General features: G+C 36.0%; 1 protein-coding gene across 1 annotated transcript in view; it reads left to right on the top strand.

The window, feature by feature from the left end:
• Nucleotides 1-17,199, top strand: part of LOC138712327 (kinetochore-associated protein 1-like) — a 32,680-nt gene that overhangs the window by 4,845 nt on the left and 10,636 nt on the right. The window contains exons 4-8 of the mRNA XM_069843970.1: nt 254-493; nt 4,055-4,252; nt 6,662-7,287; nt 10,396-10,553; nt 14,578-14,819. Coding sequence (XP_069700071.1) covers nt 254-493; nt 4,055-4,252; nt 6,662-7,287; nt 10,396-10,553; nt 14,578-14,819 — 1,464 coding nt within the window. The remainder of the gene's footprint in view (nt 1-253; nt 494-4,054; nt 4,253-6,661; nt 7,288-10,395; nt 10,554-14,577; nt 14,820-17,199) is intronic.

Genomic DNA, 17,199 nt, shown 5'->3' with positions numbered 1-17,199 from the left:
ATTTTGGTATGTTGTTTAGAAAGGGGAACATTTAGAAAGAGAGTAATATTAATCTTACCATATCTCTAAATGGATATTTTGGACTGCCTTCTGATTTCTGAGGTGAGAATAGATGATACCATGTATGACCTGTTTTTTTCTTACCTGCATTAAATTCTCGACCGTTGTACAAGAAAACATGTAAGAAAAGCTGTTGGCTAACACTACTGTCTTCTTTGTAATTATTGTTAAGAATTTGTAATTAATTTTGCAGAGTGACAAGAGTGAAGTGGTGAGCATTTTACTGGGTAAGGTGGCACCAATTGATATAAAGTCTCTGATGACGAACTTTCTCAACAACTTCATCATGAATAACGGACTGGAGTGCCACACCGTGTTGTCGCAATATGTTCACAGTGTGCTAAGCCACGCAGGCAGTTGGTGGTACTGTGAGGCAGATGCCCCCTGGGAGGCCACACTTGCTGCCATCATACCATACATCGACAATCTGGAGGTAAACTATATCTAAAGTCTACTAAATAGTGCTAAACTCTACCAAACAAAACTAAAATGGTCGATATCAAACTACTAAGTGAGTAAATTATCTCCCAGCTGGAAAGTGCTAGTTTTGGCTATGTGGGCATGTTCCGACTCACCTGTCACAGAAGTAATGCAATATCAGCGATTCCACAAACTATTAATGTAGAATATTATTGAATATAAGCAGTTAAAGCTTAATACACAAATTAAAAAAGAAGATCCTGAAATTGTCTGTCTTCTTGTTCCAAACATTTTTCTTCTTGTTCCCCCTTGCCCATTGTGCAACTCAAACCAAGAAATGGATTCGGAACACCTCAAAATCTGTGCTTCAGTGGCTGGCCATGATAATATCTTTGAAAAATATTGGAGTGCAAGAGGTCAAATGATTTTATTGTCGAACGCCTGGCATTAGAAAACACAACAACATTTTTGGCACCTAAAATGGAACATTACTTATAATTCCCTTTAATAAATGGAGGTGATTTTCCTGGATATTATTTTTTAGTTCTTCCAGCATATATGACAGCCCTGGGCACAAAGGAGAAGTGAAAGGGGACACAAAAAACCCCTGCCCATGTCCTTTTTTGTTTGTACTGCCTTATAAATAAATTCACACTGAGGCACTATGCTTCAGTGATGGGTAGGAGCTATGATGCCTGCATTATACAGTCAATCACTGAGCAAAGCTTACCTTCCTGTCTACTCGTATCAGGCCAAAACATTACTGTCTCAGCTGGGGAAAATAGAACAGGGAGTGACGAAGGAGTCTGCAGTGACTCAATTGAGATATTAGTTCCCAGGCCTGATATACAGATTATTTTTATACACTTTATCTCTTAAGTTCACTGGGGAAGTGAGATTGGTGGATCGAAGAGGCCCCACATTCCTATTGATAATTCTATCCTCGAACATTGTATGAAGTTCGTCTATAGAATAGTTAACTCTATGTGCTATCACAAAATCCTGTAGGAAAAAGCAGGTCCCGAAAATGTTTAAAACAAAAAACACACTGTTTCAAAATCTCCTTTCTTAATTTGGATGAGTAAAGGCTGGTTCACAATAAACTGGAAACGAGAATCCAAACGAAAACGCTAAAATTGTTAAAATGTGTACAATTAAATGTGAGCATTCACAATTAACGAAAAGCTTGCCAGAGCCCGGGATCAGGAACGGAGAGTTGCCCAAGTTTCAACTTTGGCGTTCATGTTTCCGATCACAGCCCACTAGATTCATTCTGTTGCTATTTTGCTGTCGTATATTTTGTAGTAAGAAGACCGTGACATAACCTATGTATTATTTTGTTCTGTGCTGTGCATCATGGAGCAAGTTTTATTTGATGAGATTCTAATATTGCGTGTTGAGGAAAATCCTCACGTTTACGATAAGCGGCGTGCCTTGTATAAAGATGAGAAAATGAAAGAGAATACATAGCTTTCAATAGCTGCATCTTTGAACACCGATCGTAAGTGAATCATATTTTATTACCGTATTGGTTGTATTACACACTACATATTCATGCTTCAATTCAATAACTACTGTTATGTTCATTTTTGTTCTGTTACAAATGTTTCTTCTCTAATTATTTTACGTTATGGTAGACTTAAAATAGGTTGTGATAATAAAGATGCCTGGGCATATTTATAGTACCACTGCCTTGTACTCATGAGAGAACGCCATTGGTCAATTATACACAAATGACATCAGAATGCGTAATATCGACTTTACATATCGTTATTGACATGCATATCGATATGCATAGTCGCATACGTTCTCGGTTTATTGTGAATCAAAAATGTTCATATTCACGTCCTCTGCTTCTCGTTTTCATTCTGGTTCTCGTTCCCGGTTTATTGTGAACCAGCCTTAAATGTGGCTCTGATTGGTAATATTTAATAATATTTTATACTAGCCGTACCCGTGCACTCTGCTGCACCCGTTAGAAATAAATATAAAGTAATTACATAATTAAAATAGAACATTTGATTCAGTGAACATTCGTGTTTGATAGAAGGATAAATCGTTTAATATGTTACTTAATTTAAATTGCATCCAAATAATTAAAATGCGATCATTTTTGTCCAGAGACCACTCATTTGGTGCAATGACAATTCCTTTAACATGTTTCTTAATTTTTATTACATGCAACCATAGTTTAATGAACATTGACATCATTTAGATTTAATGTGTACACTTTATTTTACTTGTTATATGTTTCCATTTAATTATGGTAATAACTTCATTTTAACCCTTGTTTTCTACGTATTCAGTAATTGGCGCTTGGCCCACTATGGTTCTGAACCCTTCAAATAACTTAAATTATATTATATAATATTACATTACATTATATATTATATTATATTATATCAGAAGTTACTGTAATAACATTATAGCATTATGTCCATCTAGAGAAACTACACTTTCCAATGGTGAAATAATAATTAATTATACAAATCGGTTAATTTAGCTTCCGATATTACTTCATACAAACACAGAAACATTCTCTTTAGGCTATCTTTCATAGCTTTCGATTGTTGCTGTCCAAGGCCCCTTATAGACGAAGTCATTTGTTTTTTAATTCATTACACGGCCTTAGATGGCAGTTATTTTAATTTTAAAACTCATTTATCTCATTAAATATCAGTCCTATCAAAATTTTTCAAGGAATAAAACTTATCGCAAATTATTTTTAAAGAACCTTTTGTTATGTAACATTTTTCACAAAAATCAATAATAAGCGAGATATTTCGATTTATTTAATTCAGGCCCCCTTATAACCCCTCTTTTAAATAATGTATTTTGAATGCCATATAGCCTAAAATCTAAGTTACAACGAAGTTAATTTATATTCCAATTTTCATCGAAATCCGTTCATCCATTATCGCGTGAAAAGGTAACAAACATACAGACAGACAGACATACAAACAAAAATTTCAAAAAAGCGATTTTCGGTTTCAGGGTGGTTAATATATATGTTAGGACCAATTATTTTTGGAAAATCGAAAATTACCAGAAAAATTTCGGCTACAGATTTATTATTAGTATAGATTACTAGTTTGTGATCTGTTAAATCATCATGCTGCATGCCTCTATCATAAGTACAACTTTCTGCATGGGAGATAAATTGTTTACTAGGTATGTCAGACCAAGTAAAACTGAACTAGCTCAAATGCAACATAAGTAATCGAAGTGAAACACAATCTAAAAACCAATTTCTCTGCATACTATAAGGTGGAGGAGGTATCAGTAATTCGCGGGTGCTCGTGTAAAGGGGGTTAATTATGAATTGGATAAACTGGAATAAGTACAGATTTGAACTATCCACAATTACTTTTCTCTGTGTTAAAGGTGTTAAGTAATTCTTCCATCTTTAATGCAGTTACAGTGCTCCATATTTTGTGACAAAGAGGTTTTGTTCAATACCAAAGAAGAGAAGTTTACATACCTTGCAATTTGACTTAACCCCTTTACACGAGCACCCGCGATTGTGAACTGGTGGCTTTATCTTGATTCTGAGTACTGACGTTTGTTTGCACAGACACGGATAAAGTGCATCATATCTGTGCTGACCATGGCTCCAGTTCCATGGAGTTCGACTGTACTCAGCATTGCTAAACAAGGACTGGGTGTGGACCACCCACTGACTGAGCAGATCAGGCACGAGCACAAGATAATGGAAGTGAAGATCGTGCAGAAGAAATATGGCCTAATACGGCTGCCTGTGCAGAACTGCACTGTGAGTAGCTACACATATTGCTGTATTAATAGTAGTGTTGTGGGATCTAATCGATTAATCGATCAATTTCTATTGTAAGATTAGTCAATCAAAAATATTTAATCGAATAACCGAGTCGATTAAAATTAATCGGTTGTACTTGATATTAATTATTATTTTGTTAATGCAAACTCAGAGTAAAAATTTCGACAATTTTGTCTCTCAGAAATTGTTTATTTCAAACACGATAATACCGTTATTTTGTAACTGCAAAGCAGGTAGCAAGTAGCATAGGGTAAATCTTTGCACAAACACTTCAGAAAGAGATTAAGATATGAGGACAGTGACCTGGTCTACCCCTATTGAAAGCTGAAACACAATGCGAAACCCTCATTAAGTTTGTTAGCACGTCTTCCTAGCATATGAAATACATACTTTTCTGGAATTCGCCCCCCTCATCCCTTAGCTATGGCATGGCTACACTGTGTGCAAGTGAGATAGTAACTGTCTTCTTCTCTTTCTAAAATTTTGTAATCCGATTACAATAGGGGCTAGCCTACTGTTCTGTTGCAGTTTCTTTACAGAGTTTCTGGATGAAGCTTGTGTGTTTATTTTGCTAAAGAAAAATTCATATTTCTGTGGTCTGTGAAAAAAGTGAGAACTCCATTATGTCATAGGCCTATGAGAATTTGAGAAGTAAAATTGGTGGATTTAAATTGAACAATTGTGGAGATGTGCTTGACAAAAAAAAAGTTCTTAGAGCAGCACTTAATTTGGAGCATGTGAATGCACTCACTTTATTAATTTTCCGTAGCATAGTTTAAAACAAGAGGGTTGCAACATTGATTACGTGAATATGCTGTTGATTATCATTTAAGTATATAGGCGTTTTTAATAGCTTTATAGTAAAATAATGCCAATTTCTGAATACTAGTTAGGACAGAAAAGCAAATAATAGATAAGTAAGCTATTGCAAGAGTTTCATAATCTGAAACTCTAATGTGAACATAACCACAAAATGTATATTGAAAAGTCAACATGGAGATGGAAAGCTGCATCTAGACTGTGGCTGCAAAAGTACTGCCTTGTATGTGAACAGGCTCACAACCTTCAATTGCAACTTTTGCAGCACATAAAGTAGCGTGCAGCATGCTATTTTTGGCTTACGTGTGAACACGACATGCAACTTTTGCAGCTGCAGTACAAAAATTGCACAGTAAAAGTAGCGACTTGTGGCCATACCTTTAAACATATTTACTTCTTTACCAGTGAAATTTTTGCAAACTTGCTACTTTTTTTTTCGATAAGTAGAGCATAAAATTTAATAAAATATTATCAGAATTCATAAAGTTTCACATTTTATATTTCAAATTAAAACCAGAATGAGATTTCGTATTATAGTATTATAGCATTGTATTCTTCACCTTACATAATTAGGAACATTAAATCCAGACGTTTGAGATGGGCAGGGCATGTAGCACATATGGGCGAATCCAGAAATGCATATAGAGTGTTTGTTGGGAGGTTGGAGGCCAAAAAAGACCTTTGGGGAGGCCGAGACGTAGATGGGAAGATAATATTAAAATGGATTTGAGGGAGGTGGGATACGATGATAGAGACTGGATTAATCTTGCTCAGGATAGGGACCTATGGTGGGCTTATGTGAGGGCAGCAATGAACCTCCGGGTTCCTTAAAAGCCAGTAAGTAAGTAGAATTAACGTTTCTTTCGACTTCTGACAGCTTGCTAGCTGCATGGCTTACAGAATAAGATGGCAACCAAGGTTAACCTTGGAAGTAAGTAATTATTATTATTATTATTATTATTATTATTATTATTATTATTATTATTATTATTATTATTCATCTTCTCTTACTTACATTTTTAACACATCATGATAAAAAGCACTTTATTTCATTTTGTCTTTAAATTCACATAACATCTCAGTAATCACAAATGGAAACTTAGATGTCGAGGACCTTTGAGCAGCAGTTCTTTGATATTTTCTATAGTTACTATAATTTCTGTGTGGATGTTAAGGTGGCCAAAGCATTCTGCCTGTTTTCACACATTGTATTTCTTAGATATGACTTAATTCGACAAGGTATTGAAAAGGAATGTCCTGTGGTGCAACATGTAAAAGATTGTCTACATTGGTAAACGTATGCTATTTACAACAATTTAGGGCTACTGTAGCATTAGTTCGGTTGTGTTTTCCTTTGAAATCATTAATACAAACAACAGTGAGCTCTTCAATAATTATTTTCAAATTCTTATATGAAAGGCTTTAAACTACATTACATCTGTTATTACTGGTTGTACTACAGTGAATATTAACATTTAATTGGAAAAGTAAAATCACTTGCATACAAGGGGCTACTTTAGCCCCATGGTAATGAATCTTATGTCTGAAGTTGAACCTCTCTTCCAGCACTTTGACTTCATCCGTGTGATCCAGCGGATCCTGAAACAAGGCCGGCCAACCATGCTGGAGGATGCTCTCAAGTTCTCTGCAGTAAATGTGAGATTGCCAGAGGAGGCATACATCCTCTGCATTGGGCAGTTTATTACATCTGGTAACCACAAGAAGGCGCTGAACTTGCTCGACAGTCTGAGCCCTGAGTTGACTGTGAATTGCTGCTGCAGACTCATATTTAAGACCAAGGCCTACATGGAGAGTAGGTATTGTGGGGAGGTGTACGACTCATACATGAAGGTCCTGGGCTCGATAGCAGCCCGCCTGGAGACTGCAGCTGCTGCGGTGGGTGACAGGTTCCTCTCAACTGACATGCCAGTCCAGGAGCTCATGAATCTTTATCATCTGCGGATATGGTTTGGAAAAACGTTGTCACTGCAGGAGTACAGCTGTGTGCGATCTCGGCACAGGATACTGGGCAAGTGTGTGGAGGACCTGCTAGAACTAGATGATGCATTCGACGTGTATTGCAAGGTGGAACATGTGGCCCGCCTGCTCCAGTTGTCACATGAAGGAGTGCTAGAGGTGGTAAGACAGGCCATTCGCAAGAAGCGGTTCTCAGTGGTGTATGATGTAATGAGGTGAGTTATCTATTATTTTTGTTATTTTTGCTTTGTATGTAATTTATATTTTTATTGAGTGGTGGATACTAGACTTTATGCCATTCACCCACTTGTCCTCATCTCTGAGCAACATGCCAAAGGTGTAGTTCTTTTTGCCATATAGGGTGAATACCTGAATAGCAAGTATATTTAAAAACCTGGTTTTTATATCCCTAAGTAAAATATAAGGAAATAGTTATGTGAACTAAAGCTTATTTGTCGAAATACAGTAGAACGTCAATCAGGTCTGTCTATTATAATGGATGGGAAGGGATTGATGGTTAACCGAAAATGATGGCTGATCCAATTTACTTAGGAATGCTGCTAGGTATAGTAGTGTACACAGAACTTAAAGTAGCAACAAAAGATATAGGCCTTGAAATTAATAATCAGAAAACACAAGTTATGATACAGAGACGTGTTAAACCAAAGACAGAACAACAACTTAACAGTATTGAAGATGTAGGTTTTAACATTGTGAAAAGTTTTAAGTATCTTGGATCATGTATCACAGAAACAATGATCAACATATAGAAGTACAAAGAGATTGAAACTAGCCAATAAAGCCTACTACTCACTACACAAAATAATGAAGAGCAATAATATACACTCGGCAACTAAAATAAGGTTTTAATAAGAACCGTTTTAAGCTTTGGTAGTGAGACATGGAGCCTCACTAAAAGATCAGAAACAGCCTTAAGTACCTTTGAAAAGAAAATACTTAGGAAAATATACGGACCAATAAAGGTTAATGGCCAGTGGAGGGTACGGTATAATAAGGAAATGCACGACAAATATAATGAATCTGACCATGTTACTTTTATTAAATTAAAGAAACTAGAATGGGCTGGTCATATACAAAGGCTCTCAATAGACCGAGTACCAAAAAAAGTGCTTACAGCAAGTTTTATGGGGAGTAGGCGAATTGGAAGGCCGAAGAAAAGATGGGAGGATGGTATTAAGAAAGATAATGCAAACCTTCTTAGGTGTCGCAACTCGAGGTTTGTTGCGCAAAATAGAAATGACTGGAGGCAGAAAATCAGGGAGGCCAAAGCTCGAACTTGAGCCAGTTAACCATTGGATGGATGGATGGATGGATGGATAGATAATTTAATGTTGAAATTATTCAAATCAGCTTTACAGGGAGCTATACCTGTTTGTTGACAGTAAACCACAATTTAAGTTGCACAGAGATTGTGTGCACTTAATGTTGGATATTTGACAGTTTGTCAGCCCACTTTGAGGATGTGGATATAAAGGGAAAAATTGAGTCGGTGTCTCATAGAGTTCCTGTGTAGATCAGTTGGTAGAGCGTTAGTGTATTTAGCCAAAGGTCCCGGGTTCGATACCTGGTCCCAGAACAATTTTTCCCTTGAAATTATTCAAATCAGCTTCTCAGGGAGCTATATTTGAAAACTAGATTTGCATAATGCATGTCACTGTTTGATAACAGAAAACAACAATTTAAGTCGCACAGAGATTGTGTGCACTCAATGTTGGATGTTTGACTGTTTGTCAGCCCACTTTGAGGTATGTGGATATAAAGGGAAAAACTGAGTCTGTGTCTCATAGAGTTCCTGGGTAGCTCAGTTGGTAGAGCGTTGGTGTGCTTAGCCAAAGATTCTGAGTTCGATACCTGGCCCCAGAACAATTTTTCCCTTGAAATTATTCAAATCAGATACCTGAAAGCTAGATTTGTGTAATTAAGTGGTTTTATTGTTTTCATTCTATGACTTAACATGCCATATATAAGGTATAATTCCTTTATATTACATAATTAACTATTAGTATAAACATTTTCGTCGCTCTTATCACAACATCATCAGATATATTTTTCTATCTTACATTTTCAATATATTAACCTCATTTTTGCGTAACAATGTCAAAGTCAATAAAGTTAAAATTAAGAGTTAAAAGATAAAATTACAAATATTTGGAAATATATTACAAGTCTTCACCTACTTATTTATTTACAATCTTTTAAAATATTTTGTGATTAAAATGCAAATGTAATATATTAATGTACATGAAGACTTGTTTACAAATTATATACATGATACGGTTGTTTTATATCATATAGACTCTGTTGTATATTGTATTTGTTGTTTATGTGAACATTGTGTTATATTATTGTTTTTTGGTTAAGTATGTGTTAGCTCTCATATGTTAGTATTATCAATTTGGTGTTGTTGGCTATAAGTTGATGTTGACGTGCTTACTAAATTGGAAGATTATTATACATTTATTAATCTAAATGACATTTGATTAAATTTATATATTTTGTATTATTTACGTAGTTTTAATGTTGTCTTCTATTTAAGAGCAATGGTGTAGTGTTTATAAGATATCATCAAAGATTTTCAAAGGTAATACTTTATGTATTTGTCTTCGAAGATAGTCTTCTATCTAGAAGAAGAGATGTAGTGTAATAATACATCACCAGAAGTTTTCAATGGTACTACTTTCTATATTTGCCGTTGAAGGTTGTCTTCTGTCATAAAGAAGAGGTGTAGTATATTAATATGTCGCCATTAGTTTTCAACGAGCTTATCTATCAATATGTATGCATGTTTACTGGATGAGAGCTGGGAAGCAACAGTGTGTTCATTTTAAAGAGGTAATTCAGTATGGAATTTTCTATCCCTTTTTCTGTGAACTTTGTAACTTTTTCTGTTATAAAACTAGTTTTCTTTAAAGAGGTATCCATAAAGAGAGATTTCACTGTACCGTGTTTTGTAAGGACATTTTTATTAAGAGTCTGAATATATTACTGTATCATTAGAATGATGAATTGCTGTTTAGCTATGTAGGGATGACAGAGGTCTATTTTTTTAAGGACTGTACAGTCACTTCCTCTAATTTCTTATCGCTTCTACAAGCAGTGGAAGGCACCTGACTAACAGTGCTCTATTTCCCCCCACTCCAGATTTAAAGTTAATAAGGTCAAGTAATACAGAAGATGCTGCATACCTTGTAGGAGACATGTCAACTTTAATATCCTTATATGAAAAACTGAAGCTTTACCTACCACTCATTCCCGAACTCAGATATGAGTGACAGTCTTAAATTTTCTTATCCTCTTCACAGGAATCATGTTGATTGCATTCCAAAACTGATGTGCAAGAAACTGCTTACCGTGATACAAGAGTGTGTGGAGGCGTGCTGTGCAGAAGACACACAGACTAAGGGATTGCCACAACTAGCCTATGAGACTGCCTGTAAGATGTGCACGGAGTGCCCTCTGGGTAAACAAGCCAGATATTCAACATTGCACTTTCATTTCTTACATGATCACTGTGGAAGTCCCATTCTAGTGACTACCATTTATGATTTAAGAGTGTTCTGAAATTCTGCTAGTCTGATATTCTAGGTGACATGAGACTGAATTAGGATTGCCAGGTGTCCTCTATTATATGGGACATCCCATATTTGGGACTGTAAAAGCTTGTCCCTTATTGACCTCATACAAGACGTCCAAAATCCGGTATTTACAGGCTAATAAAAGAATGGATTATTACAGCAGTGTTGTAAATTATTTAGAAAAATCATATAACTACACTGAGAAAATTGTTTTCAAATATCTAAATCCACTTAATTTTAATGTTTAAAATTTGAACAGATTGTGCATTCTTTGAAATTCACACATGTTTGTCCAGATTTCTACATAGACAGTTTTTTATAAGGAATTTAAAAAATTTAAGGAAGGTATACCATGCATATAGAGTGTTAGTTGGGAAGCCGGAGGGCAAAAGACCTTTGGGGAGGCCAAGACGTAGATGGGAAGATAATATTAAAATGGATTTGAGGGAGGTAGGATATGATGGTAGAGACTGGATTAATCTTGCTCAGGATAGGGACCAATGGCGGGCTTATGTGAGGGCGGCAATGAACCTCCGGGTTCCTTAAAAGCCAGTAAGTAAGTATACAGTGTAACCTCGATCCATCATTTTTAGGGGAAGAGAGAATAAAAATTATAAATATGGGAAAACGATAATACCGGAAAACCGTAAAAATTACCGTATTTAGGCATATAATAGACGCAACAGTATTATGAGTGCATCCCACTGTTCCCTAGACAATTTAAGGGAGAAATATCTTAACAACTATCTTAAATAATGTGGTCGTGCCGGAGAATCAGTCCCATGTCTCGTTATCAGAATATTGTACGAAATGGAACTATAAAAGTTGGAGATTTATCCTTCGAAGAGGTGGAAAAATTAAAATATATTGGAGCAATAGTAAATATAAATGACACTCGGGAGGAAATTAAACGCAGAATAAATATGGGAAATGCCTGTTATTATTTGGTTGAGAAGCTTTTGTCATCTAGTCTGCTGCCAAAAATCTGAAAGTTAGAATTTATAAAACAGTTATATTACCGGTTGTTCTGTATGGCTGTGAAACTTGGACTCTCACTTCGAGGGAGGAACAGAGATTGAGGGTTTTTGAGAATAAGGTTCTTAGAAAAATATTTGGGGCTAAGAGGGATGAAGTTACAGGAGAATGGAGAAAGTTACACAACGCAGAACTGCACGCATTGTATCCTTCACCTGACATAATTAGGAACATTAAATCCAGACGTTTGAGATGGGCAGGGCATGTAGAACGTATGGATGGATCCAGAAATGCATATAGAGTGTTAGTTGGGAGCAGTGGCGGCTCGTAGTCAAATGTCCAGGGTAGGCAAAATTTACAGAACATTTTTATGTAATTCCCGCGATTCAATGACATCTCGCTTTCATCATGCCCCCCGAAAACTTAACTCTTGCTTACATAAAAATACTGTTACATCAGTGAGCCGTCTCATAATTTGTCGGTTTTTTCTAGTTTATTGTTATACTGTTGTCTTGCAACCCTTGTTGTTCAGACAACATTTCCGAAATTGGATTCAAATTCTTTTCAAGTCTCTTTAGACTTACCGAGTTACAAATATGATCTGATTCCAAGTACCTTCTTTAGATGACAATAATAAACGTGACCACCTACAGCTTAGCTTTAACTTCACTTCCTGTTAGCCATTTATGTGTTTCATACCATACTTACTTATTTACTTACAAATGGCTTTTAAAGAATCCGCAGGTTCATTGCAGCCCTCACATAAGCCCGCCATCGGTTCCTACCCTGTGTAAGATTAATCCAGTCTCTATCATCATATCCCACCTCCCTAAAATCCATTTTAATATTATCCTCCCATCTACGTCTCGACCTCCCCAAATGTCTTTTTTCCTCCGGCCTCCCAACTAACACACTATATGCATTTCTGGATTCGCCCATACGTGCTACATGCCCTGCCCATTTCAAACGTCTGGATTTAATGTTCCTAATTATGTCAGGTGAAGAATACAATGCGTGCAGTTCTGCGTTATGCAACTTTCTCCATTCTCCTGTAACTTCATCCCTCTTAGCCCCAAATATTTTCCTAAGAACCTTATTCTCAAACACCCTTAACCTATGATCCTCTCTCAAAGTGAGAGTCCAAGTTTCACTACCATACAGAACAACCGGTAATATAACTGTTTTATAAATTCTAACTTTCAGGTTTTTTGACAGCAGACTGGATGATAAAAACTTCTCAACCGAATAATAACAGGCATTTCTCATATTTATTCTGCGTTTAATTTCCTCCCGAGTGTCATTTATATTTGTTACTGTTGCTCCAAGATATTTGAATTTTTCCACCTTTTCGAAAGATAAATCTCCAATTTTTATATTTCCATTTCATAGTGTTTCATACCATGAAGGATTAAATTTTCTTGTACCTTTAGCACCGACTTTATGAACAATAGAGCTTAATGCAGGAGTGGGTCGTCCATTGTCCAAAATACTTCTCTTTTCAATGTCATCACGACGCGAAAACGGACAACGTAACAATTTACTTATTATATCAGTCATAATATAATATTATTGTTATCACTTACATTAACTATAAATCACCAAATATACATAACATTAATATACAGTACGTACTTGCAAAAATCACATTTTCTAAAATACACTGTTAAAAAAAACATCTTTTAAAACACACTGTTTAAAAACTGTTATACTACTCGTAACAATCCACGTTCCAACTCGTGAAACTTTCAAACAGAAATTTCGCAAATCGTAGGTGTTCGATAATGCTCGTGGGTTCTCGTTAGGGCAGGCAGAATTCAAGCGCGCTGGCTTAAGCATAGAACGCATGCGCTAAGAAAGTATTTAGAATAGCGATCTCTTTTAATGCTTACTCCAGGGCCAGCTTTGAAGTTACGTGGAAGGTCGGCTAACTTCGCTTCTGCCTACCTTCTGACGCATCGTGATCTGTCCAGTGTATTCTTGTCGCATAAATCGAACTGCCAGTAGTAAGCAACGTCCAACTAACCCTCAAAAAATGCCATTCATAGTTAATTGAAAAATTTCTAAGAACCTAGACAAGACTATATAATTATATAAGGTTTTGCAAATGTGTTGGGGTAGTTAATAAATATCCACTTTTAGGTTTTTCTAAATGTGTTGAGGTAGGCTTAGCCTACCCTGCCTGCCCTGAGGAGCCGCCTCTGGTTGGGAGGCCAGGAGGGAAAAGACCTTTGGGGAGGCCGAGACGTAGATGGGAGGATAATATTAAAATGGATTTGAGGGAGGTGGATATGATGGTAAAGACTGGATTAATCTTGCTCAGGATAGGGACCAATGGCGGGCTTATGTGAGAGCGGCAATGAACCTCTGGGTTCCTTAAAAGCCAGTAAGTAAGTAAGTATCCTAAATAATGTAAAATGATAAGATAAGATCAACATTAAAGTTTGTATCGTAGTAATATACTGAATTAGATTTGATTAGATTAAATTAAGAGAATTGTGACATTGTTCATTTTCCCCATGTACCTTTCAGTTGTGTGCTATTTTTACTGCATATATTTTTACTACATAATCTGTTTATTACCGAAATCTATATCTTTAAAGCATTATGGTAACTGGCTCATCATTATCATCAAGTCAGTTTGCCTCAGAAGTTAGTGAGATATACTACTTATATCATGTTCAAAATAAATTATATCTTAAAATGAAAGTCCTTTCTGTCAATTGCAGTGCGAAAATGTTGGTAATTGTATCTGTGTTTGTTCAAATTAACATATATGTTTAATTATAAAAGCACAGTATAGTGTAGTGGACTTCATGGTGACACTTACCTTAAATGTCGAATCTGAAGTCATTTTAATTGAAGTGTAGTCATTTTGCTAATGTTACACTCCCTAAAGTTTCTTTGTAACAAATGTTACTATTTTTGTGATTGCAGATGAATTGTCTTCATGTGTGTCTTTCCTTCAATTGGTGTACACTGTGAAATACCTGATGGTGTCATATGAGGGAACTGATGTTTCAAAATTGATGATTTCACAGCCAGAGGGCAATGTTGCAAGGCGATTGTTTCCTTCCCTCTATCGGGATCCTGCACTCTTTAGCAACAAGAAGAATGTTCTAGCTTTCTTGCAAGAAACTTTCCATTTGTGCAATGCTACACATAATGATGCGAACATCGTAAGTTTACAAATACAAAGAAATGTATTGTTATTATTTCCTGTATAGAAAATTATAAGTATTATAACAAAATATTTGTTAAGTTTATGGATTTAGGAATATCCCAGTGAACAGTTCATGAAACTTGATTCTCAAATTTATGAACTGAATGGTAATTTCCTCAGGTCCTAGAAAAGAAACATAGATAGATGTAGAAATTAAAACATGTTCAAAAGATATAATTATATGAAAATTACATTTCGCTGTCAACAATCGAAATAATGTGGAAAAGATAACCTGAAATATTACAATATTTAAAAAATGTAAAAAAGGCACTAAGGCATATGACTCGGTTAAGAGGGAAGTATTATATGATATTCTTATTGAATTTGGTATTCCCAAGAAACTAGTTCGATTAATTAAAATGTAAAATTTACTCTGTCACACGTTAAAAGTGTTAAAATTGTTTAAAAAGGTATTTACCTTCGACAGATGGCCCGTTTCGACGCTATTTGTCGTCGTCTTCAGTGTCTCTTGAACCACTGCTGATTTTGGCTCTGCGATGTGCAGTTGTCGATGGTAGGGGTGGGGGTGTGTTGTTCCTATGGTGGGGGTTGGCTGTCTGTATGCTATGACGTATTATGATGTCAAACAATGTGTGCATATTGAACTGTAGTTGCGTATTAAGTATGTAATGTGGGTGTGCTATTGTATTCTTATATATTTCGTATTGTTCTAGGATATTTAACTGTAAACTTTTTGGTGTGATGTGTAAAATTTCCATATCTGTTTCTATATTATTGTGGTCATGATTATTGTCGATAATGTGATCTGCATAATTTGATGTAATGTAAGGTTTGGTTATAGCTTTAATATGTTCGTTGTATCTTGTATGAAAGGATCTTCCTGTCTGTCCTATGTAAAAATGTGGGCAACTATTGCATTTTAATTTATAAACTCCAGTTGAATTATATATATTTGAATGTTTAGTGTAGTTATTTAAGTATTTCTGTGTTGTATTATTTGTTTTGTATACGAATACCCACAAAATCGCAACTTCATTCAGAAAACTAAAGTACAAAATTGCATACTTTGTGAGCGAGTCCATTTCTATACCTACGGGGATTCCGATGCATACATAACCTACTTGGAAGTACGATGAAAGAGTAGTGGAACGGAGAAAAATTCTCTCCGGCACCGGGATTTGAATCCGGGTTTTCAGCTCTACGTGCTGATGCTTTATCCACTAAGCCACACCGGATTCCCATCCCGGTATCGGTTGAGTTTTTCCGGGGTTTTCCCTCAACCCAATATGAGCAAATGCTGGGTAACTTTCGGTGTTGGATCCCGGACTCATTTCACCGGCATTATCACCTTCATCTCATTCAGACGCTAAATAACCTAAGCTGTTGATAAAGCGTCGTAAAATAACCTACTAAAATAAAAAAAGTCCGAGCATGTATGGGCAATCATCCAATTCAGACATACTTCCCGGAGATAAGTCGGTAGAGACTTACCTCCAAGTAAGTCTGTGCGTGTATGGGGCCCTTTATACGCGTTCGATCAGTCTTGGGACTAGTTGAAGAAAAGATAAGGAAAAGGAATAAAAATACTCAGAGTCAGGTTAAGTTTAAACGTTGTAAAACAAAATATGTTGAAACTGGTAACGATATTCATTCAAATTTCAAGTTTTTATGATTACGCAAAGGTGACCACCAACAACTTGAAAGTTCCCTGCATTTATAGGAATTCTACGAATCCCCTGCCATGCTTTTTTCTAGATTTTTCTTTTTCTTATAACCTGTAGTCATCAAATTTTCTTTATTTAATGCTTCCTTCCTGCTTCCTCCTCTTCATGCTCCTTCTATTCCATTGCCATTTCTCTATGTTCATTATTTCGACTTTTCCTTCTTCAGTCCTGTCTCATTTCATATTTTTTCTTTTCTTTTTCATTCCTTTATATATATACAGAGCGTTCGCCTACGGGTGGGGCCAGGAAAGCGTCATGTATTGATACGCCGCTTTGTGCGCGCAGTTGTTAAGACACGCTCGACAATCAAGGACATCAAGGTCGACAAGTTATCAGTTGTGAGCCAGACGTTGCCGTATTTAACACGTACAATGCAGTTTCTTGACACAGTTGCTTAAATATTCAGCGTTGTGTAAAATTTGTTAACAATGCAAAACGTAAAATTCACGCTTGGACAGAGAGTTTTTATGTATGATGCATATGTGAAAACAGAGTCATGTAGAGAAGTGCATAGGCAAATTGAAGTGAAATATCCGGGTGCTCCAATTCAGGGTAGAGAAACTGTTAGACGTCTTGGTAACAAATTAAGGACAACGGGGTCGATAAATGCTACAATTCCTTAGCGAAAACAAAGAGTATTGACGGGAGAAA

Source organism: Periplaneta americana, chromosome 13 (assembly GCF_040183065.1).
Source record: "Periplaneta americana isolate PAMFEO1 chromosome 13, P.americana_PAMFEO1_priV1, whole genome shotgun sequence".
Taxonomy (NCBI): Eukaryota; Metazoa; Arthropoda; class Insecta; order Blattodea; family Blattidae; genus Periplaneta; species Periplaneta americana.
This window is presented reverse-complemented; position numbering and strand designations above follow the sequence as displayed.